The sequence below is a fragment of the Pleurodeles waltl genome, chromosome 6 (assembly GCF_031143425.1).
Source record: "Pleurodeles waltl isolate 20211129_DDA chromosome 6, aPleWal1.hap1.20221129, whole genome shotgun sequence".
NCBI lineage: Eukaryota > Metazoa > Chordata > Amphibia > Caudata > Salamandridae > Pleurodeles > Pleurodeles waltl.
The window spans coordinates 1685791748-1685817314 of NC_090445.1; the positions used below are offsets into that span (position 1 = coordinate 1685791748).

General features: G+C 43.6%; 1 protein-coding gene across 1 annotated transcript in view; it reads left to right on the top strand.

The window, feature by feature from the left end:
* Positions 1-6477: 6477 nt before the first annotated feature.
* Positions 6478-25567, top strand: part of ARPC5L (actin related protein 2/3 complex subunit 5 like) — a 50892-nt gene continuing 31802 nt past the window's right edge. The window contains exon 1 of the mRNA XM_069241736.1: positions 6478-6808. Within this exon, the coding sequence (XP_069097837.1) occupies positions 6654-6808 (155 nt within the window). The 5' untranslated portion in view covers positions 6478-6653. The remainder of the gene's footprint in view (positions 6809-25567) is intronic.

The window sequence follows — 25567 nt, forward strand, 5'->3', positions numbered from 1 at the left end:
CAGGAATAAACATATTTATGTACTTACCGAGTCTGGCTGTGCTTCCGAACCGCAACATAATTTTGGCGACGAGCGGTTGGAACCACCTCAAAACCTACACGAGTCTGCTGCACGCCTTCCTTAATCCAACGCGGCATGGACGACTGTGGAGACTGCACGTCACTTTGGGAAGCGGTGAGTTTCTGCCTATGACCTCATCGGAAGTCGTGTTTCTTCACTTTTGCCCACATTTTAATCTTGCGTGTGCAGCAACATTCTTCTTGCGCGAGCACACTGGATGCGAGCAGAGTGTGCGTGTGCGTACTCCCTGCACGTCTTTCACGCGGCTTCTGTTTATCATACGGAAGAGCCTCCTTTTGTAGAGCTGTTGCTAGGCAACTTAAGGAAATCTTGCCGAACCTGTTATTTTATTCATTTTGCATTCGTAGTTATTTACACGTTTGATTTTGGTGACTATAATTGAAGCGGCTCTCCCAAAAACGATGCCGTTTACCGCATCCTCACAGCTAATTTGAATTTATAAAGTTGGGGTACAGTTTGACAGTGGTTGACTCTTTCTATTTCATAATATATAATCCATAGTACATCAATAATAAAGAAATAACGTGCCTTGCACTATGCAATCTGTCACTGCTCCTCCACCATTTTTAGAGTCACCTGGAGAACCACCTGTGTTATGGTCTCAATAGTTTGACGTATTTGAGACTTATTTAGGGGCTATTTGGGCCTCACGTTACAGACCTGAAAGGAAAAAGTTTCTACTATTACACTCCCTAGGATTTGAAGGTCAAGAAACATTAAAACATCTCCCGGATATCGAAGTTGCGGAAGGCGAAGAGTTGGATGAATATCAGGAAACAGTAAAAAAACTTGTTCTGAGATTTGACAAACAGCCGAGCCTTGTCGTATTACGCCATAAATTTTTCAAGAGGACCCAGTTGCGGAGTGAATCTATTGATGAGTTTGTCAGTGCACTTTGGAAATTGGGTGCACAATGCCAGTTTGGTGCACTCCGGGATCAACTCATCAGGGACCAGCTTATAGGGCATTGTGTTGACAGACACATTCAGCAAAGACTACTTACGATGGGGGACCCTTCACTAGAAGAAGTGATCAAGCAGGCTAAGAGCACTGAACTGGCTCAAGCATCTCTTAAGGAACTATTGGTTCAACGCAAGGAAGAAGAGAAAGTCAGTGTCAGCGTTGTTTCTACACGTAAAGAACATAAGACTATGAGCAATCAATTTTTCAAACGAAACAATATTTGTTTTAGATGTGGAAATTTCCCACATGCAAAGAACTCTAGGGGTTGCCCAGCAAAGAGTGTTGTGTGTCAAAAATGTGGTCGTACAGGCCACTTCGCTAAGGTGTGTCAAAGTGCTGTGAGCAAGAATGCCAAGGTTAACAGTGTGTGTGAAGCCAGTGAGGTATCAGACCAATATTTGGAGAGTGAGTTCCGTGATATGATTGTAGTGGTCACGGATGAACAAGCTATCCCAGGGAATCCTGAGGAATGTGTAGACCCCTATGTAGATATTGGTGTAGGGGGCAAAATGCTACATCTGCTTGTGGATTCTGGTGCACGTATCACCATGTTGACGTCAGATTTGTTTAAGAAGACATGGGGTTCTAGGAAATTATTTCCACCTGACAGAGCTCCAGTTTCCTATGAAGGCAGGAGGATAGAACTTGAGGGTTTCATTGAAGATATTTTGAAATTCAAGGGGCGCAAGATCCGGGGAAAAGTGTATGTAGCAGTCAAGGGGCTTAACATTTTGGGTTGGTTCCACCAAGGCCTCTTCGGTATGGTGTTGAGGCCGGGTACGAGCGAGCAGGTAATGGTAGTTAAAGATTGTGGTGGCTTAGATCTGCAGACCCTGCATAGGATGTTCCCCAGTGTGTTTGAGAAAAAATTGGGATGTATCAAGGGCTTCAAACATAGAATCAAAATCAAACAGGGCACCATTCCCATTAAAGATAAATTGAGAACAATTCCCTTCAGCTTGAGGGAGGACCTTAAACTAGAATTGGAAAAATTACAATCGTCTGGGGTTATTGAACTCATGGAGTCTAGCCTGTGGTTGTCTCCCATTGTGGTCGCTCGCAAACGCAGTGGCGAAATGCGCTTATTTGTCGACTTAAGGAGTCTGAACAAGGAGATCTGGATTGACTCCTTTCCGTTGCCCAGAATTAATGATTTGTTGGAGAAACTCGATGGTGCTGAGTGGTTCTCCAAGATTGACTTAGCTTCAGCGTATCACCAGGTGGTCCTTGAAGAAGACTCTAGACATTATACTGCTTTTAACACGCCTTTTGGTAGTTTTCAATTTCGCAGGATGCCTTTTGGTCTTGCCTCAGCAGCTTCAGTTTTCCAGCACATCATGTCACATCTAATGAGGGAAATTGAGGGGGTCTTGGTGTTCCAGGATGATGTACTCATTTTTGCCAAACAGTTAGCAGAACATGACATGGTGCTTAAGTTAGTTTTACAGATTTTTGAGGATAATGGTGTGGTTGTGAAAGATGAAAAGTGTGAATTTTGGAAGAGGCAGATTGAGTTTTTGGGACATGTTATTTTGTCAGAGGGTGTCAAACCAAGACCTGGACTAGTCGATGCTGTTCAGAATTGTTCCCCCCCCAAAAAATAAGGACGAGCTGCGCTCTTTTGTGGGATTGTGTGAGTTTTACTCCAGGTTTATTCCTAATTACGCCTCCAAGATGAAGTGTTTGTCCAATATGTTGAAAAATAGGGTTGCATTCATTTGGGACAAGGATTGTCAAGACACGTTTGATTTAGTGAAATCCAAAATGACCAATGCTAAAGCACTACGTTCATATGATCCCCCTTTAACGTGTAAGATAATGGTTGATGCCAGTAAGTATGGGTTAGGTGCCGTACTAGTCCAAGAAACTAAACTAGGAGAAGCCACTATTAGTTATGCATCTAGAGTGTTGAGAGAAGCAGAGTTGAATTACTCCGTAATAGAAAAGGAGTTATTGGCATGTGTCTGGGCAAGTGAAAAGTTCAGAAGTTATATTTGGGGCAGAAGGTTTGTGATTGTGACTGATCACAAACAGCTACTTTATATTCTGAGTGGTGACAAAACTAATTATACCACCCCGCGAATTGCTCGCCTTACCACAAAACTGTTGCAATACGACTTAGAGGTTAAGTTTTTACCTGGTAAACTTAATATAAGAGCTGATTTCCTTTCTAGATTACCCATTGAGGAGTTGGATGAGTTTGATGCTGAAGATGATAGTGAAGATTGTTTTGTTGCCATTGTGGATCTTCCGGTGTGCAAGGCTTACAGTAGAACTGATTGGGAAGTAGCGGACCGTGATGATCCGGTTTTAGCCCAAGTTAAAGAATTTGTAATCAATGGGTGGCCGAAAGAAAAGAATGTTTCCTTGCCTTTACAACCATTTTGTAAAGTTGCGGATGAGATTTCTATAGAAGATCAGATACTCTTGAGAGGTGAGAGGTGTATTCCTCCTTACGGTATTCGTTCTGGTTTGATAACTTCGGCACATGAGGGTCATTTTGGGGCGACTATGGCCAAAAGGAGATTAAGAGAGAATTATTGGTGGCCATCTATGGATAAAGATGTAGATGATGTGGTCAAAGGATGTGTGATTTGTAATACTGCTGAGAAGGGGCTGAAAGTATGTATGCCGCCGTTGCACCCTATTGATGTTCCAGAAAGACCTTGGTCGAAGCTTGGCGTTGACATGGTTGGGCCATTAAACTTTCTCCCTCACAATTTGCGTTATGCTTTTGTTCTCATGGATTATCACAGTAGATGGCCAGAGGTTCGTTTTTACGCCACTCCATCAGCGACCAATGCAGTTAATTTCCTTAAAGAGGTTTTTATGCGCGAGGGTTTCCCGGAAGCTATTATTTCTGACAATGTGGTACAATTTGTTAATTCTGAAATGGAAGTTTTTCTACAACAGTCTGACATTAGGCATTTGAATGGTTCTCTATATCATCCCCAAACCAATGGTTTGGTTGAAAGAATGAATAAAGTAGTTGGGGATTGCATAAAATGGGCTAGACACAATAATTATGACATCCAAGAGGCAGTTAACACCATGTTGTGGGTTTATCGTTCCACACCTCATTCATTGACTAAGGTGTTTCCTTTTGAAGCTTTAAGAGGTCGCTAACCAACTTCCATTTTGTTACCGTCCTGGTTAGCAAGTTCATTGAAAAACAAGGGAATGAGTGTAAGGAAGAGTGTTGACAAGTGGGAAAATGTGGATTTAGGACAGGAATGTATGAAGAAGAGATTTGATGCGATTAAAGCCACCAAACTGCGGGTGATTTGCCCCGGAGATTTAGTGCGAATAAAAAAAAGTATGTTTGTTAAAAAAGGTGATGCTTGTTTCAGTAAACCGGTTAGGGTGAGAAAAGTTTGTGGCAGTGCGGTAATGGTTGATGGAGGTCGGTGGTGGAATTTATCGAAGGTTGTGAAGTTATCCAAGGACTCTTCTCCAGCAGCTAAATGTGAGTGTGATAGTAGTGAGGAATGTAAAAGTGGTTGTTGTAGAGGTCCTATGATACGGGTCCAAGATTTGTTTAATTCCAGTACTCGAAGGACAGCCATGGACTCTGGGGAAGGGTGTCTACTTAGGTCTACCCGGGAAAAGTTTTTACCATGGAAACTAAGGTCAGATGGGTGAAATGTCGTGGTTTAAGACTCTCTATCCTTTCGGTGGAGTTTCTCATGAACTCCACAAAGTTTTTTTTTCTTTATTCTTCTTTGTAGAGTTATAAAAAAATAAAAAAAATATGTAGGATGTATTTTGTTATTATTTCATGTTTATTTCTCCTTCTCTTTCTGTTGCTTCCTTTACATTACTTCCTTACAGGTATGGTTAGGTAGTGTGTAGATCAGAAATGTGTCCATTCGTATTCTTCTAATAGTTAATGAATTATTTATTTGTTGGTTGTTGTTTTTATTTTATTTTTTAAAAAAGGGGAAGAGATGGTATGTTATGTGTAGTGTAATTGGAATGTAGAATGCGGGGCTCGGGATGGACTGGAATGTCGAATGCAGGGTTCGGGGTGGACGATCGGCGGTGAGCCAAAAAGACGCGTTCAAGGTGGCTCCTGTGTTTCCTTCAGGAATATACACAGTTTTATGTACTTACCGAGTCTGGCTGTGCTTCCGAACCGCAACACACCTTGTTGTGCTGTAGTTCTTCGCTCACAGCTTCTCTGTTCATGGTGTGCAGAGTAACTCTTACCAAACACTGCTCGGCCTACCTAGGCACCTTATTCAATTCCCGACATTTCCCTATATAAGTAAAAAATGCGTGACGATAACTTGTGTTCAGTTAACATTTTGAATCTTCTTCCAGGATGATTCTAAGTAAAGGGGCGTAGCTTACTGAACTTGTATATGCATTTCAGGAAGGTTACATCTGTAAAGGTCTATTGTATATGATATGGCATAAAAGACATACGTGCCAATAGACCCAATTCAGGCAGGACACTCACGATTTTCGAAGCAAAAAATGGCTTTATTATGGCTGTCCCCCACCTAAAATTGCCTCTGTTTCAATGCAAGTGAATGAGGGGGAATCCATTCTCCCGATTATTATTTATTTTTTTTATCTCCCACTTAACTCTTCTAAAATGTTGGCATGCATGAAAGGAGAGAAATGTTTCATTACATGGACATAAGGGGTTTGCATTGTTTGCACCGTGGCATCACGCAGAAGCGCAACATATAATATTTGAAATGTCACACATAAACATACTGAAGACATGGAAATGTTACACATAAGGAGATGAAAACTTGTCAGCTATGTGTAATGTATCTGTCGATCAATTCTATTAATTTTGTAGTCTCCACTTGTTGTTGCGGAATAAAGGCATCATTTGGGCCTCTTTCCATAGCTGGTGTAGCGTGTTGGGCATAAAGGCTACTCACTTGTAGTCGGGCCAGGCATCTCCTTAACACCCTTGTTGTGTGCGCGGGGCTTGTTTCAGAGCTTTTTCTACGGCCGATTCGTCTCGTGTGTCAGCAGGCCGTGCTCTGTCCTTGTGATCTTCGAAGCTGACCCCACGTCCCTGTCGTTGTGTGGGCGCGCCTTGTTTTAGAGCCCTTTCTAGCGATACGTCTCCTGTGTAAGCCAGCCCTTCTCTAGCCCTGTGATCCTCTAAGCAGCCCCTTCCCTCGTCGTTGTGTGGGCGTGGCTTGTTTCCGAGCTCTTTCTCCGTCCGGTATGTCTTATGTCAGCCAGTCCTGCTCTACCCCTGTGATCCCCGACGCTGCCCCAGCCCCCGTCGTTGTGTGGGCGCGGCTTGTTTCCGAGCTCTTTCTCCGTCCGGTATGTCTCGTGTGTCAGCCAGCCCTTCTCTAGCCCTGTGATCCTCTAAGCAGCCCCTTCCCTCGTCGTTGTGTGGGCGTGGCTTGTTTCCGAGCTCTTTCTCCGTCCGGTATGTCTTATGTCAGCCAGCCCTGCTCTACCCCTGTGATCCCCGGCGCGGCCCCCTCCCCCCGTCGTTGTGTGGGCGTGGCTTGTTTCCAGCCTCTTCCCGCGGCCGGTGGCGCGCTCCTCGCAGGGCTGGCTTGACAGTGAGAGCCCCGGCGCAGGCTCCTTTCCCTCCGCCCGCCGCGGCGCCCCGCTCCCGGCTCGGCATGGCCAAGAACACGCTGTCCTCGCGCTTCCGGAAGCTGGACATCGACCAGTTCGACGAGAACAAGTTTGTGGAGGAACCGCAGGAGGAGGCGGCGGAGCAGCACCACCAGCAGCCGGGCCCGGAGGAGGGGGCGGTGGAGAGCCTGCTGAGGGGATATCCTTCGCTGACTTGGGGGGGGGTGGGGGCTGCTGTTGGGTACCGTCAGGGCCCGGGGGCAGTGAGTTTCAAGTGACAGGGGGGCACCGAGGGAGGCCTCACGTGGGCGGAGGGGGGGCGTGGGGAGACCCCTTGGGAGGCGATGATTCACTACCCAAGGCACGCAGCCCGGGGGGGGGGGGGGGGGGGGGGGGTGGCACTGGGGAGCTGACACCCTTCACTTGGGTGGGGATACCCTTCACTTGGGGGGGGGGGGGGAGGTCTAACACCCTTTAGTGGGGTGGGGATACCCTTCGCTGGGGGAGCTAACTTCCTTCAGTGGGGTGGGCATACTCTTCAGTGGGGGGGAGCTTACTCCCTTCTCTTGGTGGGTGGGGAGCCAACAACCTTCTGTGGGTTGGGGATATCCTTCACTTGAAAGGTGCTAACGTCCTTCACTGGGGTGGGGATACCCTTCACTGGGGTGGGAGACAACACCCTTCACTGGGATGGGGATACCCTTCACTGGGAGAGTGGGGGGAGTTAATACCCTTCACTGGGGGGGGGGAGCTAACACTCTTCACTTGGGGGGGGGGGGCGCTTCACTGGGGGAGGGAAGAGAGTGCACTCTTGGAGCAAAGGGGGTGTGGTGTGAAGGGTGCTGCTCAGGGCAAAAATGTATTCGTGGGGGGCATGCTGTCTTTTTTTTAATTTTATTATTGGTGCTAAGGGGGGGAGAGGGGGTGCAGGAAGGGCTAGGGTGACCAAATTTTACAACCGGCACATGGCGTGTGCTGGTATCCACCTATATGTCCTTCCATCGAGTTATTATACATAGTGGTTATATAAATGTGTAGCATATATAGTTATATATTGTATATACAAACTATATCTACAAACTGCATATCTAAACTATATATATAATCACACATTTATGCGTTACACTTATATAACATTTGATATGGCAGGACCTCTAACCTGAGCCCCACCACCCTCCGTCTTGAGCATGCATGCAGTCGACCTCCTCCTGTGTTGCCTGAGCAAGAATAATTCTCATTTACAGGATGAATTGACCTTTGTCACAAAAACTGGGACATGTATTTAAAATTAAGAAAAGTATCAGGACACTGGGACAGTCCTCTGAAACCAGGTCTGTCTGGGATAACCCGGGACGTCTCGTCGCCCTAGCGAGGGATAATGTTTCCAGAGTGTGGGGGGCGTATGTGGCATCCTGCAGGGGGCTACATGCCTCACAGATGGCTGGCGGGCAGTAGGGAGCTGCCGAGTGGGTATTTATCCTATAGTGGGAGCAGGAGCACTAAGGGAGGGTAGCTGCTTTGGGGGTTGCCAACCAAGGAATATGTGGAAATCTAGAAGTTCAGGCACTCACTATCTGGAGCATCTGTTTGATCCTGAGAAGTGCTGAATGATGCTCTCACGTTAAAAATGTTGCAGCAGTACTGAGAAATGCAGGTACTCTCTCTTTCAAAAATAAAGAAGTGCAAGTACTCAGTTCCAGCTGAGGGACATAGATGAGAAAGGGTGGGAATGGAGAACGTGTTCATGGGTTATTCTTCACTGACCAGAGAAAGTAGTAGTGTGGCAGTGGAAAGCTTGTTAACGCATATCACCTTATGCTTCACTGACCATAGGAAATAGTTACGGGCTCTAATTTACTGGCCATAATTCTTTGCGGAATTTTCAATTCTATGTGGTTTAATGCATATATTTACCACTTACTAGGAGCAGGCGGTAACTGCAAGAAAGCAGGTGTAAGGTTGAGCTTGGCAGAAGGGGAGAATATTGCCTGGCACAGGAGAGCATTTTAATCTCCACTCTGCTCCCACGTGCCTCAGTAGAGGGTTGGACAGGGAGCGTGGCTCGGCTGCACTGCAGTCCATCCCTCGGGCGATTTAACTGGCTGGATTTTCCAGCTGGTAAAATCTGGTCTGGTGCCCTCGCTCCCTGAAAACCCAGGTGCAGAAACACTGTCCCTTTTAATTTATTGTAATCACAGCCAGGAAGTCAACTTCTCTTGTGATCTGGCCTTAAGTTTGTGAGCAGTAAATACTGTTGTCGTGCATTGTGTAATATTGACATTGCCAATCATAAACTTTGGAATACTGGCATTAACTTCTGTGTGCCTTTATTTTACATTCCCAAAGGGCAGGAAAGTAAAGCAAATTTGCCCTGTGTGTGCAGGGTGGTCGGTTAACAGCTGTTAATGCTCTGAGCACAGAGCAATGCAACCTATTGTGTGCATGCTTGCTAAGCCTTTCTTAGCTAAGTGAGAGTGGAGAGCAGGAACATGAAGCAGACACAGTGGGCATGTCTGCTTAAAGGACATGTAGATGGATGCGAATAGTCCCCATGCAGCAGGACAATAACTGCTATTTCTCCCTCACTCTTCAGCTTGGGCATTGACAAGATGACAGGATACACAGATAATGCTGATAAGGCTCAATCATTTGAAAAAAAAAATTGAGTCATGGAATCTGAAAAAGGTCAATCCTTCTATTTTGAATAGCTTTCTAAACTTGATATGACCACATTAGGCTTGCCTAAAGCCTATGACACGTAATTGTAATAGATGGAGCTTGAGAATCCGTCGCCCACAGTGATGTCTGAAAAGTTGTGTGTTTTTAGATCGATTTTTTGCATTGTGGCACGAGGTCAGACTTTTAAAAGTTTTGACGCCGTAATGCTGAAGTAGAGTGGAGAAAGTATAAGTGCTGTGAAGCCCACTAACATCAGTTTCATTTCTGTGACATGCTTTAAATAATTGTCTGCTGTGGCACTTTCAGCGTGCCTCCGGCTCAGCGTTTCATCTTATCTGTTTCATCTTATCTGTTTCATCTCATCTGTTTCATATGAATTGAGTGCTTTTATTGAGTGCATTGGTGTTGGGTTGATGCATCAGAAATGAGGCATCGTTGCAGGGATCTCAAGCTGTCCGTTTGGACCTTCGGCAGGGATCCAAGCTGCACCATTATGTTCGTCCTAGGGGTCTAAAGCTATTATTCTGCTACCGTAGCAGGGATCTCAAGCTCCCACGTTGATCCCTTTATCTATAACTGTTTGGTTGCGATCTGCTGCTGCGGCCTTAGATTTGTAAGGGTGATGGAAAATGGTAGCATACCAAGTAAAGATGCAAAAACAAAGAAAGACATTTTTCATTATTTAGAAACATTTCACGATTTACCAAGCTGCACATACACAAACCTCAGCTGGACAGTCTTCGTCACACACCAAACATTTATAGAAGCTGAGTCAGTGCAAACATGTCCCACACGCAAAAGAGAATCTGTATAGGTTGTAGCAGTGAGAGCCTTCATACCAAAATGGGTGCGGCACAGGCAACAGCAGCGCAAGCTTCCCTCACTGTCCTGGATTGAAAGTTGAAATGTGTCTAAGGAATGCTTCATGGGTGGTCCAAGGTAATAGCCCAGCTGAGAAACGGTGTGATGACCATTCATCTGAACATTTTTTTTTAATGTTTTATTTTGTTAGAATTGTGGATGCAGATCTTGTGAATGAATGCATATAATAATGTCCCCAGTTCGTGTGTTAAAGGCTGGTAATGTAGTAAGAGAGGTTTACATTCTTCACTATGCGTAATCATTGGCTTGGATTGGAAGATATCCATTGAGACCATCTTTTCTTGTGCACAACTTCCTGTCACCCCATTATTCCCAGGCCTCTCTTTAGGGCTTGCTGTGTCTTCAGCCAATTGCTTATGGTAATCTACTTTTGTGCTTAACCAAAAACTAGCGTACGATGCTTATACCTACATGCATTGAGGCATGATGCACATCGGTGGAGGCTTACCTTTTCGGTACAATGAAATGTGACATTTATTGTAATTCCCCCTTCGGGAGAGAGGCAAAGTAAAAACAGAGTGGCCAGAATTACTTTCACCTAAAATGAGACAAAGTGAGCTCTTATCCACAGGGATCTCGATAGCCTTTCCATCAACAACTTTTGCCCTCTGGTTTCCGAAGTCCATCATCAGTGTTGCTTCAAACTGTGCTGCTTTAGTTTTATTTGCCACATGTTGCTTACAAAATCTAAGCAAAGTATTACATATGAAAGCTATTTTTTTTCATTTGGTTTAACTAAGAGGTGAAATTTAAATGATGCTGGCTTAATTTACGGCATTTCTAGTTACGCTTATTAAATAAAATTATGCCATTTCACATAATTACACAGCATTTTCAGTAAAAATGTACAGCTAACGCACAGGAATAGTAGAATCTGAGTAGCTGTTTACTGTGTTTTTTTTTTTTTTTGCACATTCTTGAAATTCAAATGCATCCTTTTGTCGAAAATTGATGCGACAATGTATTTTGTGTTAAAATAATAGCATGAAATTGCAGGTTTCCATTTTCCATAATTGCATGCATTTTTGCGGGAAGTTTGTGATAGCAAATTACGTGAATTTCGCGCACCTTAGTTTTGATCAGCTTTGTTTATCTAAATAGCGGTTTGCATGGTTTAGAAGTGAAAACAAATTTCAGGTTTCCATAATGAGGCCTTGGAAGAACGCTGAAAAATTGAAAGGCTGTCTGTTTATGACTGTTACGTAGCAATGTCTAGGAGGGTCGTTGTCTCATGGTCTTTATCCATTTCCATTGCAGCTTGGCATGTTGCCATATTGAATATCTTACAGGTGGCAAGTGTGCAGAGCCTGTAGTCGAATCAGAAAATCTTATAAAGCAAAATGTATCTAACATGCTGGAGACTCATGCTTGAGAACACATGCGCCTCCTGGGTCAGAGTTCTTCCCCCTTGTTTCTTCAGTGTCCCACTAGTGCAAGTCGATTTGTCTAAAAGGTGTCAGTGCAGCTGGAGTAAGTCACTTGTTTATAGATACTTTTCTTATAGTAAAGTGTGAAGTAACATTTCCCATCCAAATATAGTTTTGTGAAAGTAAGTTTCCATAATCTGGAAGAAGCAGGGCTTGGGGAGCTATTTATAAACCGTTCAAAATGATTACTTAGTGCTGTGCAGGGAGGTGTGGTGTGGGAAAGAAAGAAGGACTAAAAGTTGGTGCCTAAAATCTTGGCAGCATTTATTGTGTAAGTCTGCTTGACAGATTATCAGGGTTTGATGCGGAAAGTGCCTGACCTGCCAAAGGATAGTATACGATTGGAGCTTTACTTCATGTTGACATCTGAGGACTTTGAGGTGGAAGCATAGACTGAAGTGTCGAGTGAACAAAACCCAAAGGGCTGATCACACCATGTCACATAGGGTATTGCGTCTTTATGTTCAACCCAGATGGCAGCTTTTGGGGATAAACAATTATGACTTCTCTTATTGCGATGTTCGTATGATTTCAGTCGGAGGAACAAAAAGGATCATGTTAGATTTTATCTTCCTAACTAACCTCTTGGGCAGAATTAGTTCCCTAATCTAGGTTGTAATTGACAAGTTTGATCTAGATCATTCTTTCAGAGCTTCTTGTTATTTTGAGCTCCTGAGTGTCGCTAAAGAACCTGGGGCCAGATGTAGCAAGTTCTGATTTTGCGAATCGGAAATTGCGAGTCGGTGCGACTCGCAATTTCCGATTCGCAAAATTGGATGCAGAACGGTGTCTCAGACACTGCCTGCGATTCGCTATGGGGTCGCAAAGACCCACCTCATTAATATTAATGAGGTGGGTCGCATTTTGCGACCCCATAGCGAGTCCCTGCACTCTCAGGGATATTGGCCTGCTGAAGACAGCAGAGCTCCATGTCTGTGACTGCTTTTTAAATAAAGCAGTTTTTTAAATTTATTTTGCAGCCCGTTTTCCTTAAAGGAAAACGAGTTGCAAAATAAAAAAAATTATGAAACCATTTGGTTTAGTTTTTTTAGAGTAGGCAGTGGTTCATTGGACCACTGCCTGCTCTAAAAAACCTTTTTGGCAACATTCACAAAGGGGAAGGGGTCCCATGGGGTCCCTTCCCTTTTGCGAATGGGTTACCACCAGTGTGACACTGGTGGTAACTGCGAATTGCTATGCGACCGCATTTGCGGTCACAAAGCAATTTAGCTTCGTGCTGCGAGTCGCAAATAGGAAGGGGACGCCCCTTCCTATTTGTTAGTCGGTACTGACTTGCAAATTGTGAACGAGCGTTGCGATGAGCATTTTGCATGGCGCAAACTGCAATTTTCGCAGTTTGCACCATGCAAAATGCTTCCTACATCTGGCCCCTGAAACTATTTTCGAGAGCAACTATTATCTGCTCCTGCATTTATTGCACATTGTACTGTGTCCGTTAAAACCCTGTGTTTTTGTGGGAAATTCCTCGAAGTAACGGGGTGACGTTGAGATAACTCACTGATATGCCTCTGTGAACTAGGACATGTTCCCCACATTCTCGTCTTTGCCAGTAGCACCTGGAGCTTCCAAGATGGTGTTTGTGAGAGCCACTTTTGAGACTGTTTGATGGTGGAAAGAGAAGTGACAGTTTTGTTCTTTTTGTAAAACCAACACAGGGTTTAATAGCTATCTGAGAGAGTTGAATTGATTTGGTGAATTGGTGCCTTTTCTTCTCGGAGCCTTCATTGTGTACCATGGTTTGAGCTGCTGCACAACAAACGTTTTATCACATGCCCATGATCTTACTCTGCATGATATTGTTGTGCATATAAGAAATGCTTCCGTGTTCAATTAGTCTATAAGTAGACGTTTTTCATGTCTTTATCACTGGGTTGAACTAATGCTGCAACTTGAAAGGGAGCGCTGCGTACACTTTAGAAGGCATGCAGTCTGCCTCATATGGCAGTGCCAGTCTCCTGGATTAAAAACTGCAATGAGGAAGCGCATTGTTCGTTTCATAATTCAGTCCAATTCTATAAGTCCTGCATTGTGTTTGGTACTCCCACCTGAAGAAGGGTGCATAACTTTGAAATTTGAAATTGTATGCATTGTACCACAGTGTTATATTCCGTCTCTTCTCATGGACGGTTTTAGTCATTGCCTATTTTTACACATACAAGTAAGTGCACGAATTTGGAAGTGTCCATGTGACATTGGAACTAGAAAACCTTGGCAAAAGCACTTTGAAACAATTTGGTGTATTTCATCTTGAAGCCTGTAATTTAGTGCGCAGCAAGGGCCGTTCAATTCTGATTGTTTATTAAAGGGATGAATCCTTTTTTCAGTTTTTTTTTTATTTTATTTTTTTATTGGAGGCGAGAAGCCGGTGTATCACTGAGTGACTCACTGTAAGTTTCATTCAGGGACCTGAAAAACAGGAGCTCAGCCTTCATTATAACTAAATTGATGGACGCCCCTGAGAGGCTGAACTCTAGCAGTACACTTGTTCACGTCTGGAGGAAGCAATATCACTTGTGTTTAAATTCGAACAAATATGTGGGCTTTATCTGTAATGTATTTGTAGAAAAGTCTAAGGAAGATCACATACGGTGTTGTTGTGTCAGTGATAGTAGGTACATGTGAATGTTGTGGTGTTAGTATGGAATTTGCCTTCCAACACAGCATTTTTTTCTCTTGTGATGCAGTTTGGAAATCAACATTTTATTTAGCTATTTATATTTAGTTAGCATAATCCTAGGAGGATGACATTTCCTGTTAATGCAGAGGTTGTACCGAGAGCCCCTTTCATAACACCTGTGCTTTCTTTCCTCTTGAATATCACTTTTATAAAAAGGACATTTTCGGATAGTATTACTGTCATTAGTAAGGTTTTAGCAAATCGAAGTGTAATTCATATTTATTTGGTAAAATGTGTTTCTGAGGGTACTGTTTTAGTTGAAATGCCTCACAAATGCCTGCTGCATTGTTTTGGGGTTAGGCCACCGTTGTCTTTTATTTTGGTTTCCAACATAAGTGTCAAAGAAAAACTGGTACTGCATGAACTTTTTGGCCTGCATGACTATTTATGAGGTTTGCGGCAAAGTATGAGCATGTAAAATTGTGATGCTAGTTTTGGACAAAAGTTTGAATTGTTCATTTATCATACTACACTGATTTTTAGAATTTGCTCTGACATTTAAGGAACTTTCCCTTGCCAGAAATATTGTCTGCTTTCTTGGGTTTGACTTTAGGTACTTGAGAAATACATTCTCAAATGATTTTTTTAAACTGTGAATTATGGGTAGGTGTCTAGAAAGTTGCAATGAGTGTTTGTTTTCTTTAAAATCACAGCATTTGTCCAGTTCAGAAAAAGTGTTAAGATATTCATCACAGTAGACTTAAATCCACAATATTCAGTCTTCTCAATAGCTTATCATGCTGGCCTTCCCAGTAATCTGCAAATAATTTGTACCCATTTATTGTTGAGAAAATCCATTGAAACCTGTCCTTTTTTCATAATTATGACCTATTACTTTTCGCTTTGTCACTGACTTTTGCCCTCATTACGAGTGTCGTGGTCCACGGACCGGCAAACTTGTGGTGACGGTCAGACCGCCGCATTACAACTCTGGCGGGCAGACGAGACTGGCGTCCCTGTCAGGAACATGGTTCTGGACGTGGTGATAGTGGCCTGAGTTGTACTCATGCAAAAAGACCAGATGATGGACGGAATGCAGAGCAAATCAAACATTCACCCTCAGTCACACAGATCTGGGTTTAATCCATCGTTTTTTTGCTCACCACGCCACCCCAGGTTGGACCCAGACGTATGCAAATCAGTCTTGACCCTGTTCCTCATGTACTCCGCCAGGGCAGCGCTGAACTCCATGCCGCCAGTATGATTACTACTCAACTTTCTGCCAGCCTTTTCATGGCGGGGCTCCCCCTCATGGAAAGGCTTGTGGAAAGCCAGAGCAGGGGGCCAAAGGAGATGGGATGGGGGGGCTGCACTGCCTGTGCACATGACATGGGCTCTGCAGGGGCCCCTCTTGCCCGGCACCATCGGAATGCACACGGTCTGCTTTGCCCTCCCTTAAAGAAGCCGAGCCCAATATAGCAGCTCTTTTACCGCCGGGCAGCCTGGCAGGAACCATGTATTACAATGTGCCCACACCTTTTGTTAGTCCCGCAGTAGGACTGCCAAACTCATAACGAGGCCCTATGTCAGAAGACTATAGTGAGATAGTGCTCTCTTCCAAAGCCTAAAAGTAAAGTTAATAAACTATGTTGATTGGTCAGTTTTATATGATGTTATGCTTCTGATTCTCCTTTGTAGATATTGAGCAGTCACAAGCCAGTTGCATTGCAGAAGTATGGTATTATACAGATGATTTACAACTTCTCTTTAGTGTATGACATATCATTTCTGTTCAATAATAATACATTTTCCACCAGTGTCGTTTGATTTTTACTTAATGAGGGAGTCAGTTTGAACAGTAGCTGTGTACTTGTTTATAGTTTTTATTAGATTTTGATGAAGAGGTGGTGTAGCGTATTTAGGAAATACATAAGTAGAATGTATTTCCTTAATCGAAAAACTGGAAGCTAAAGATAGTTAGGATTACAGTGGATATAGTTTTCAAATGCTAATGGCACCATCATTTTCAAGGAACAAAATGTTAGTTTTTCAGCACCGAAATATGAGAAAATGTTTCTCTGTAAAATGGCACATTTTTACTTTCATTAGATGAATTGTGAAATGTTCTTTGACTTGAGAATGTACCTTGGGGAGAAGGTTTATGCACCCTGAATTGCTAATGGGGATACTTTCAAAGAATAAATGCGCCTTCTGGCTTGTTGTTAATGTTTACATGTGTGTGTGCGAGCCTGTTTATGGCTTGTGTGCCAGTAACTAGTGGATTTAGTCTCTCGATCTCCTGAAGATAGAGATTTGGGTAACTCTCACCTGTCAAATATAATCTCTTACCGGCCAGTAGGTGGCAGAAAGAGTTGAAAGGCAAACACCTATTGTTGAGGACCGCAAATCTGGCACAATTTGTGTGGGTCCAGCTCATTCTTCGAGCGTGACTCAATGTTCCTTTTAGCAGCATGGCAGTGATATGTTTTCTGTGGTCCACCCACTTGATCGGGGACCACAAGGAAATCTTGTATTAACCCTGCCAGTAAAAAAAAAAAAAAATTAGGAAAACATTCATCATTTCAGATCTTTGCAATCCTTGGAGCAGTATGTATTCCCTGAGTGTTAATTTGATTGCAAGTGCACCCGGGGCGACATAAATCGTGCTTCAGTTTGCCATGAGTCTTGACTTCTGTGCAAAGAGATGGTGGGAGATTTGTTGGTTGGAATCGGTCTTCCAGAAATCATCAATAGCAGAATCTGTCTTGACGTGAGTGCAGTTAGTGGTTGGTGATGAAGGATAGTATTTCCTTCAGTGTCAGGACTGAAGGCAGTATGTTGCTCATAGACTTTGAAAACATTGTTTTATTCTTGAAGCCTGTGTCTGCTTCTTCGCTTGTCACACAGGGTCTACAGACCTTCAAACCAAACTAGTTATGGCCTATTTATTGCAAGAAGGTGTTTCAAAGCTTGTTAAAGCCAAGGTATAACCAAGAATTTAGTTTCTGTGGGTAGCAGGGAGAACTGATCAACATTCAGTTGTAACAAGTTACCAGCATTAGGAGAGGAAGTGAAACTGTGGCCCATTTGTGGTGCAGGTTTGGGTAGACCAGGTAGGACTGGTGGATCCCCATTACACATCGCCTTCTAAAAAGAAATAAGGGTTGAAGTCCTTACGAATGTGGACTTTGTGGTGGCTTGTTGGATGTGCCGGTAGATCAAATGATTAGTTGAGGGGAAAGTATTCTGTTAATCTGAGCGGTTCCAGCTTGATAAGTGTGGTTATTGTGTTTCTGCCGGAGCTGAGTACGGGTCTAGCTTGATCGCAGTGAGGTTACTTTTTGTTTGTTGTTGTTTCCTTTGGAGTGCTGAAACTTTGTGATAAGTAATCTCTTTTGTTCGTTCAATTCACCGTGCAGGTGTTGCTCCAAGTCTTACAGGCAAAACAATATTCTTTGAGAACCCAGCGTAGTTATGCAAGGACTCGTGTGATGGTCTGAAATATTTTTGTATTGAAATATTTGTTTTCTGTCGAACAAACTTTATAAAGTGCAGTCTCCTTGTCTCGACCTGGGGAGTTTTTAGAAAGCCGAATCCATGGAAAGACATATAATTTGACCCTTTTCGCTGCCTTTCATCTAGATTTGCGCTATGGAATTATCAGTATACATCCATCCATCCTGTTGAAGTGCCTCAAAGAGAGTGGTGATAATTTCACTCAGGCTTTTCTATATGAGAAATGCACCCAGTTTTGATCGTCTCTTTTTAGCATCTTACATTTGGAACCACATTATTTGGCTTTTTCAGATTTTATTAATCCATGCTTATTGAAATAACCTGTCCTGGAGAGTGGCAGCTGGTCATTTCGAATAAAGGTTCAGGCATTCAACGTCCTTTATATTATTGCTTTGGCCAAAACTGCATTAACGCCTGGCTTAGGGTTTTAAAATGAGCAGTACGCTTTAAGTTCTGCTTATTAGTGTAGAGTAACCACGTTTTTACATGGTGTAAAATGCATGCACCAGTAAAAAAAATGCAACAGCAATGTAGGTACGTTTCACCAAAGGGCATCTTTTAAAGTGTCAGTGCTGATTTTATACGAATGATTGTAGTTAGGAAAACATTTGGTGTGTGCAAACACATGCAAATTGCCTGGTGTCTCGTGCAGTTTCAGTAAATGGGACAATTTTTTTAACTTTGCGATTTCGCAAACGTAGCCATTTAAATGTATAAATTCACTGACATGTTTACGTGGCACACACACCCACTTGCATAAATTGGGAGGGTCGATGGTTTTTTTTTTTCCCTCTATTTAGTATCATTCTCTGCCCCATGGCCTATAGGAATTCATGGTGTCCCTTTAGGTCTCGGCTCTAGACAGCGCGCATTCGCTGTCTCAAACCGAGACTGCTGTGTCTACATCGTGGGCTTCAGTCCGCCCACAGCCTTCCTATTTGCTCGCAGCATCACCATTCGTGAAGGATATGATTACGTCATGCCTTTCCGGTTTTTAGCCCTCTCCGAGAGCACCAGCCAACTATTAAGGTCCGCAGCGTCCATGTTTTCAGCAATTATTTGGGACTACTTTTTTATTTTGTTTTCAATGGCTGACCAATCATGCCGCACATTTGGAGCGCAATTGTTCCTGTTGATCGGGTTTTCGTATGGCTGCTTTGTTTTTTGTATCTGCCTGTCTGTTTTCGGTTTGTTTCGCCTTGATTTCTGATTCTGACTTTTTGCTTGTTTATTCATTCCTCTGTTTGTGCCCCGGTGCGCTCCTGCTGCAGAGAGCTGTGTGTGACCTACAGTGACGGATGCAAGCAGTGTTACATTCTTCAGAGGTCGATACAACAAGCAGGGGACTTCGTTGCACCTACCTTGCCCTGCACTTTACAGGTGACGCACATACATACCACCAATGGAGGCAATGGTTTGAGCGCCAAGTCGCAGTTCCGTTAGTGGGATGTGTTATATTAGAAGTTAATGCTAATGCCCCTTTCCAAACAGTATTTGTTCCCTGACCGCATGCATTACAAGACTCTCTAAAAAGAAAACATCAGCTTGAAGATTTTACTTTCAAAACCTCCAAGTCAAAACCCCGCCCTCCATGCTTTCCGTAAGGTGCCCCGCAAGAGTGAGGTCGCACAGTCGGCTAATGCAAGCACTGCAGAGATGTTTCCGAACCAGCAGGTTACAGATCCGAATCCTGCCGGGATCAGATCTGCACTTCAGTTTCAGAGCTCCATACCTGAACGCCAGGTGGCTTTCCATGACGGAAACACACTGGGCTTCATCAGTGAGTTCCAAACCAGTGGGACAGCTTACTGGGCTAGTGCTTTCTAGATGGCAAAATTGGAAAACGTGCACAGAAAAAATATGAAAATCAGGGTAAAGGTCTTTAAATATACAATAAGAGAGCTCAGTTTGGTGCTAAGACGCAGCACCCAAACCTCACCCAGGCTGTCGGTGCAATGCACTGTTTGCGCAGCCACTGCCTGGACTGTTGCCAGACTACCTTTCCAGCTGAGACCAATGCCCCTCCCCAGCGAACCCTGTGCTGGGTGCAAGCAGAAGGACAATATTCCAAAATATGCAGGGCATTTTTGGAAAAATGCAAAGCCTCGAGATAAATTTCACAACTTGAAGAATTTCCTAAATCTTCTGCCAATCTTCAAATTTCCAAATGTAGTGGATAATTTGCTCGATGTCCAGAATCTGAAGGTAATTGGCAAATGTTAGACTCTCAAAATGTGTAGAATGTAAAGGCAGTATCCAATCAATTGAGGTTAAAGGACACCCTTTGCTAAATATGCTTTGTTTGCACCAAAACCAGTGCTCTGATGTTTCCCCTCCATTCTGTTAATGGGGTCCTTCACATCTGTGTAGAAAAATGGCCCTATAAAATCACTTTGATGCAGATAACATTTGCACCGGTCTCGGGGGTATTTTTGCATCCAGTTTATGCCCTGAAATGTACAAGTACAGAGTACACAAACTGCTGTGCGAAGGAAGCATTGTGATTGTTGGTACAAGGGCAGTGCTATGAAACCTTAGTGAAGGCAGTCTGTGTGCTATACAAATACTCAAAACAAAAGGTATCATAATATGAAACAAGCAGGTCAGTTGGACAGCTGATGCCGCACCCCAAAAGTGCTCTCAACAGGTATGTGTTTTTCTTAATTGCACTTAAGATCAGCATATTGGCTTTTTTTTTATTTTTTTTTATTTTTTTATTTATAGTTAGCTTGGGTTTGCTTATAATGGAAAGGCAGCACCTCAACCCGCTTTACGAACAGTAACAATGAAGAAAACAGTGGTGCCAGGGGCTTAACGAAGAGGCCTGCCACCTGTGTACTGTGCTGAGGAGGGCCCCTGGAGTTCATGGGTCCCTGCACCACGTGGGCCTTTGTTGTGCCACTGCCTTTCTGTTTGTGCCATTCTGCTAGTTTTTTTACTTCTATTTCTGCGGTCATGCTTATTTTTAGGGTCCTTTCCTGTCTGTTTCTGGTCGATTCTTGACCTATTTCTGACTTTCTGCTTGTTTATTCCTCTGTTTCTGCCTTTCTGTTTGTGCCATTCTGCTTGTTTCTTGACTTCTATTTCTGCAGTTATGTTTGTTTTTATGGTCCTTTTATGATGTCTGTTTGTGCCTTTCTGTTTGTGTCCCCACCTGCCCTCCCTTTCACCACTCCCACACATCGCCCCATCCCATTACCAAAGGCAAAAGGCCACCCATTGCAGAGACCTATTGGCTTTGCCCATGCTTATTATGTGTTTGGGACTGCCCCATTAATCCCACAGCCCACCTCTTGGCACACAGGGGGTCATCAACACACCTCCATTTAAATCCGTGGCACCGGGTGACGACCCACAACTTAACACCAACCACGCGGGGTTGCTTACTTCCTCAAGAAATTGGATTGCCATCTCGCTGTACTAGTCTTGACTGGAACGGGCTCCTCACACACTGCTCACTAGGATCCACTCTCTAGGATGCCTGGTGGGCACCACCCCTTAAAACTCTTCTTCACAGAGCAGAGCACATAGGTCTTTGCAGACAGGCAAAAGGCTGGTGCTCCAGACACGGCCAGGTGTTCTCTACTTGTAGGTGAGATCCATCACCTCACCCAGATGGGCGACTGGGTGAGGTCCATCAGCCTGGAACTAGGATTGAAGACTTTGTCCAATCCAGTCCATTGTTTTTCACCCAGTGTTCCACTCTGGACAATGATCTGAAACATGCAAATTCATCTAGACCTTGCTCCAATAGGAACAGTGCAGCCTGAACTGCCGAGCCAGGTCCCCTCTGGCTATAAACACAAACATCCTCAGACCGATTTTGACCTAGTCAGGTCTGGTCAATGAGTTATACCCTTATTGTTGTGGCACGGTGATGGGGGTGTGGATTTTTATAAAATATCCACTTGTCCACGGGACAGGTTGCTTCATAAATCTATTTGTCCTGTAAAAGAATCCACTTGTCCCATTGATGCCATGTAGTGCAGTGACAAGTTATGCCAGCAGTCTCATTATATAAGAGCTCTGATAATAGCCTCCCTGATTGTGCCAGGGTTCATACTACTGTAGGGTTTGAGTAGTAGCAGTTTGCTTATTTTGCACCTTTCACCAGACATACAGACTGTGTCTGGAAACGGGTAAACAATAGTTCCAGGGTTGGAATGCCCTTATGAGTCTGTACAAACCTACCAACTTGCATGTTTTAGGGGTTTTCATCAGCTCTTTTCTAATCTTTTTCCCGTACTGAGAGAAGACTGAAATTTACTCCTTATACGGACAGAAGTAAAACTTCTTCCAAGGTTGGGATGGAAAAAAGTGGTTGTAGGGAAAGTGAACTTGTAAGCGCTCAACAGATTTTTGCATGAGCAAACTTTCATGTGTGTATTCGCTTGTAATAAAATGTAGTTCACAAAAAAATTCTAGGAGTATGATTTCCGAGCCTTGTCTGTTCACCAACAATGCTATAGAACAATTTCAAATTCCTCATTTTGTAACATGTCAAGGCAGAATATTTGAACATGGGGAAACACTTTGCATTTTGCATCATCTTTATGACGAGAGCGATCCCCTTAGTTTAAAAGCCAAAACATAAAAATCCATGAAAACAAATCCATGAAAACAAAAATTTTTCCTCCGGATTAAAGCGCAGAGCACAGACCACACAAAGCTTAGTATGTAGTATACGTGCTAGGTATTCCCTCTACACATGCAGACCTGCAAAACACACAGCGAACAGAAAGTAGCCAAAGCAAACGGTGAGTTTCTCTGGCCGTGTCTGTAGCACACTACTAGGCCTCTCAAAGCACAAGATAGTCTTCACAGATTGGCTTGTAGTCTCCTTGAAATGGATCAGGTCACAGTCCATCCAAAGTAGGGGTACAGCCAGGGCATCTTAAAATGCAAACAATTAATCAGAATGAGAGTTGTGCTTCGCAACTGATTTAAAAAATGTGTGAATTGGGCACCAACCCCTCCTTAAACGAACAACAAGGTGATGGAAAGAATGCTGAATCCATCTTAGCCATTGACGATTACTTGGTGCTGCATTCCAGTTTATTTCTGAATCAGTCTCTTCTTACAGATCCTTGTCCCAATGATGGGGCATGAGGTGGTACAGCCAGTTACACCCAGTAGGAGCCGTTCGCTGTGCCCGGGTGGTGGATGATAATGTGATGTTGGTTTTGGTACTGTGTCACGCCTTTGTTTCAGTCGCTACAGTGCCTTCACCTTGGGTGTCCATTGCACCACTCGCTCTATTCACTTCATTAATGGGCGCTAATAGTGTTGTGTAGTTGAAAGCTACTTTATTGGTGAATATGAATTGATTTCTCTCGTTGAGTGGATATATACACAAGGGTTTGCAGACTTTTAGTCTTGATATATGGTGTTTAGTCTTGCTTCCCGTCCCACCCCTGCACGTCAGGTGCCCGTCAGTTGCTCATCTACTAGTCCCAGTGGGAACGCCAAGCCATTGGTGAAGAAGTGTTCTCGTGGGGTGAACAGTGCCAATGTGTACAGCGCGGGTGGCAGTCGTTTCTCACCCCTAACTAGGGTGAACTAATACAAGAACTTGTGCTGCCAAGACTCCCGAACTGTGATATGTCTTGCCTTAACTCTACTCGGACAGCACTGATACCAGTCAAAGGGACTACATGCCCAGGGCTTCTGTGTAATGTCTGAATTCAGGGTCGAATTCTTTGATCAAAAGCTTCGGGAGAGCACAGGACTATAGGAAAGAGCCGATGACGGACAGGTGGTTTGGGCGGGGGGGGGAGGGGCCTTGTGGTGGGTAAGTGATCACCAATGAAGAATCTGTCCTTGAGAGTAACTTTAAAAAGTGTGTGCAGAATTCGTAGGTGTCTGCGTTTGTATTGTGTGCCAAGCCCACTTCTAGCTGCAGTGTTCAGGATGCAGGTGGCAACGACTAAGCCACACCATCACGCTACTTCCTCCAAGCCCTCCCCCCCCCTTATACCTTTAAATAGGCTATATTTTTTGCGGTTTAAGGCTTATGTTGCTAGGCAACGCTATTCAAACTGAGAGGAGTGGGAGTGAGGCATGTTGCTGCTAGATGGGGTGAAAATGGACAGCTTGATCAGAGAATAATATGGATTTCTGTCAATGGTACCAGAATGGCCCCCCTGCGCGTGCAGGTTTTCGCTTTGAAATCATGTCGTAAGCGATGGGCACGCTTTGCACTAGGCTGTGACATCTCCTTCAGTGCTATTAAAAGCACAGGTTTTTCTATCGGATTTTTAATTTACTTATTTTCTGCCTCTACTCAAACCAACCATCATACAGATTCCAGCTCTCCTTCAGTCTTCTGAACACGTCCTCAACCAGTAAGTCCCTGCCGTTCAGTGTGGCTTTAAAAAACCCATCCAACCTACACAGCCCCATGTACAGCAGGAAAAGGCAAAACTCATGTCTGCTTCTGACAATATACATTTCCATCTACCCTTTGCAACATAACCTCAGCCAGCCTCAAACACCACCCACCACCCGGAAATATACTCAGATGTAACAGTGCATCGATGAGATTTGGAAGTCTGGTGGTTTCTGCAGATTCCACAGAATAGTAAACGAAAGTTAGAACTTTTCTGTCAGTTGCACTGCATTGACACTGGCCAAATGAGAGCATTTAAGTGCTCTGTTGTTTCACCGAGGATTCCTGAACAACTCTTGACAGAACTGAAGGCTGGCCTCCTGTCTGGGCCATAATTTGCCCGTGGTGGGAAGATTGTTGGGGTTTTCAGTGGTCTTCTGCTAGAGTTCATCTTTATAACATTTATGTACAACACATTGTGTCCCACTTTTCCTGGTTCACACCTTTATCAATATACATTCATGATGGTTTTTGTCAAGTTCCCTTGTTCAGTTTCCAATCTGGAGTGTAATATTTATGATGATTTTGCTGCACTCTAATTATGGGACGATTTATAGCAATTTGGATTCACTGGTGTGATCTGCTTATAAGGTCAACGTTTAATTTGCGTTCAGTGCACAGAAGCAGAGTCGAGACTTTGGAGTCACGTAGACTTTAGGCTTTAGTCAAATGGTCGACAGAGCTGAAAGTCGTTCTGTAAACTGTACCCCAAACCGATGATATTTGCACAAGCGGTTGAGTTAGGGAGCTAGAAATCAGGAATAAATATTTACTTGTACAGATTCTGTCTTCGATGGCACCATTGCAAACAAGGTCCTCTGAGGGCCACTCCTCCCTGCTACATATAAAACAGTGTCCATCTAGCCCTAATTTTGCCTAGAACTTCCCTTTTACCTCTTGGAACTCTGAAGATGCCGGACTTTAGCTCCGAGGAGAATACTGTTAACAAGCAGAATAATCTTCAGGCAACCATCCCTTTTCATATCCAAAGATCTGCGGTGCTCATAATCTAATTGCACTAATCAGGTTTGTGACCACAAACTGAAACAGAAACGTGAATTGACTCACTCTAGGGTTGTAAACTTCTAATATTTTTAGTTTAATAAGATTGAAAGTGTGTGCAGCTAACCGATGAGAAATGTTTGAAAATGTGTACATTGCTGGTCTATTTCAAAATGTTGTACAGATCGTGTTCAGATTTTGGTTGAGCATTTGTTGTGTACTTTTAAAATGTAGTATTTACCATCCTATGTAGGAATATTTTACTCGGAAGATGTCATGATTTCCCTTATCTTTAAGTACAAAGATAATTTTAAATGTAATAGTGCTGTGTGTTTCACCAAACATTCCGTTACATCGGAAATCGGAACCAACAGTGTTCTAATGACTGAAGCTACTAGAGGAGTGAAAATTAGAGTTAGAATCTTT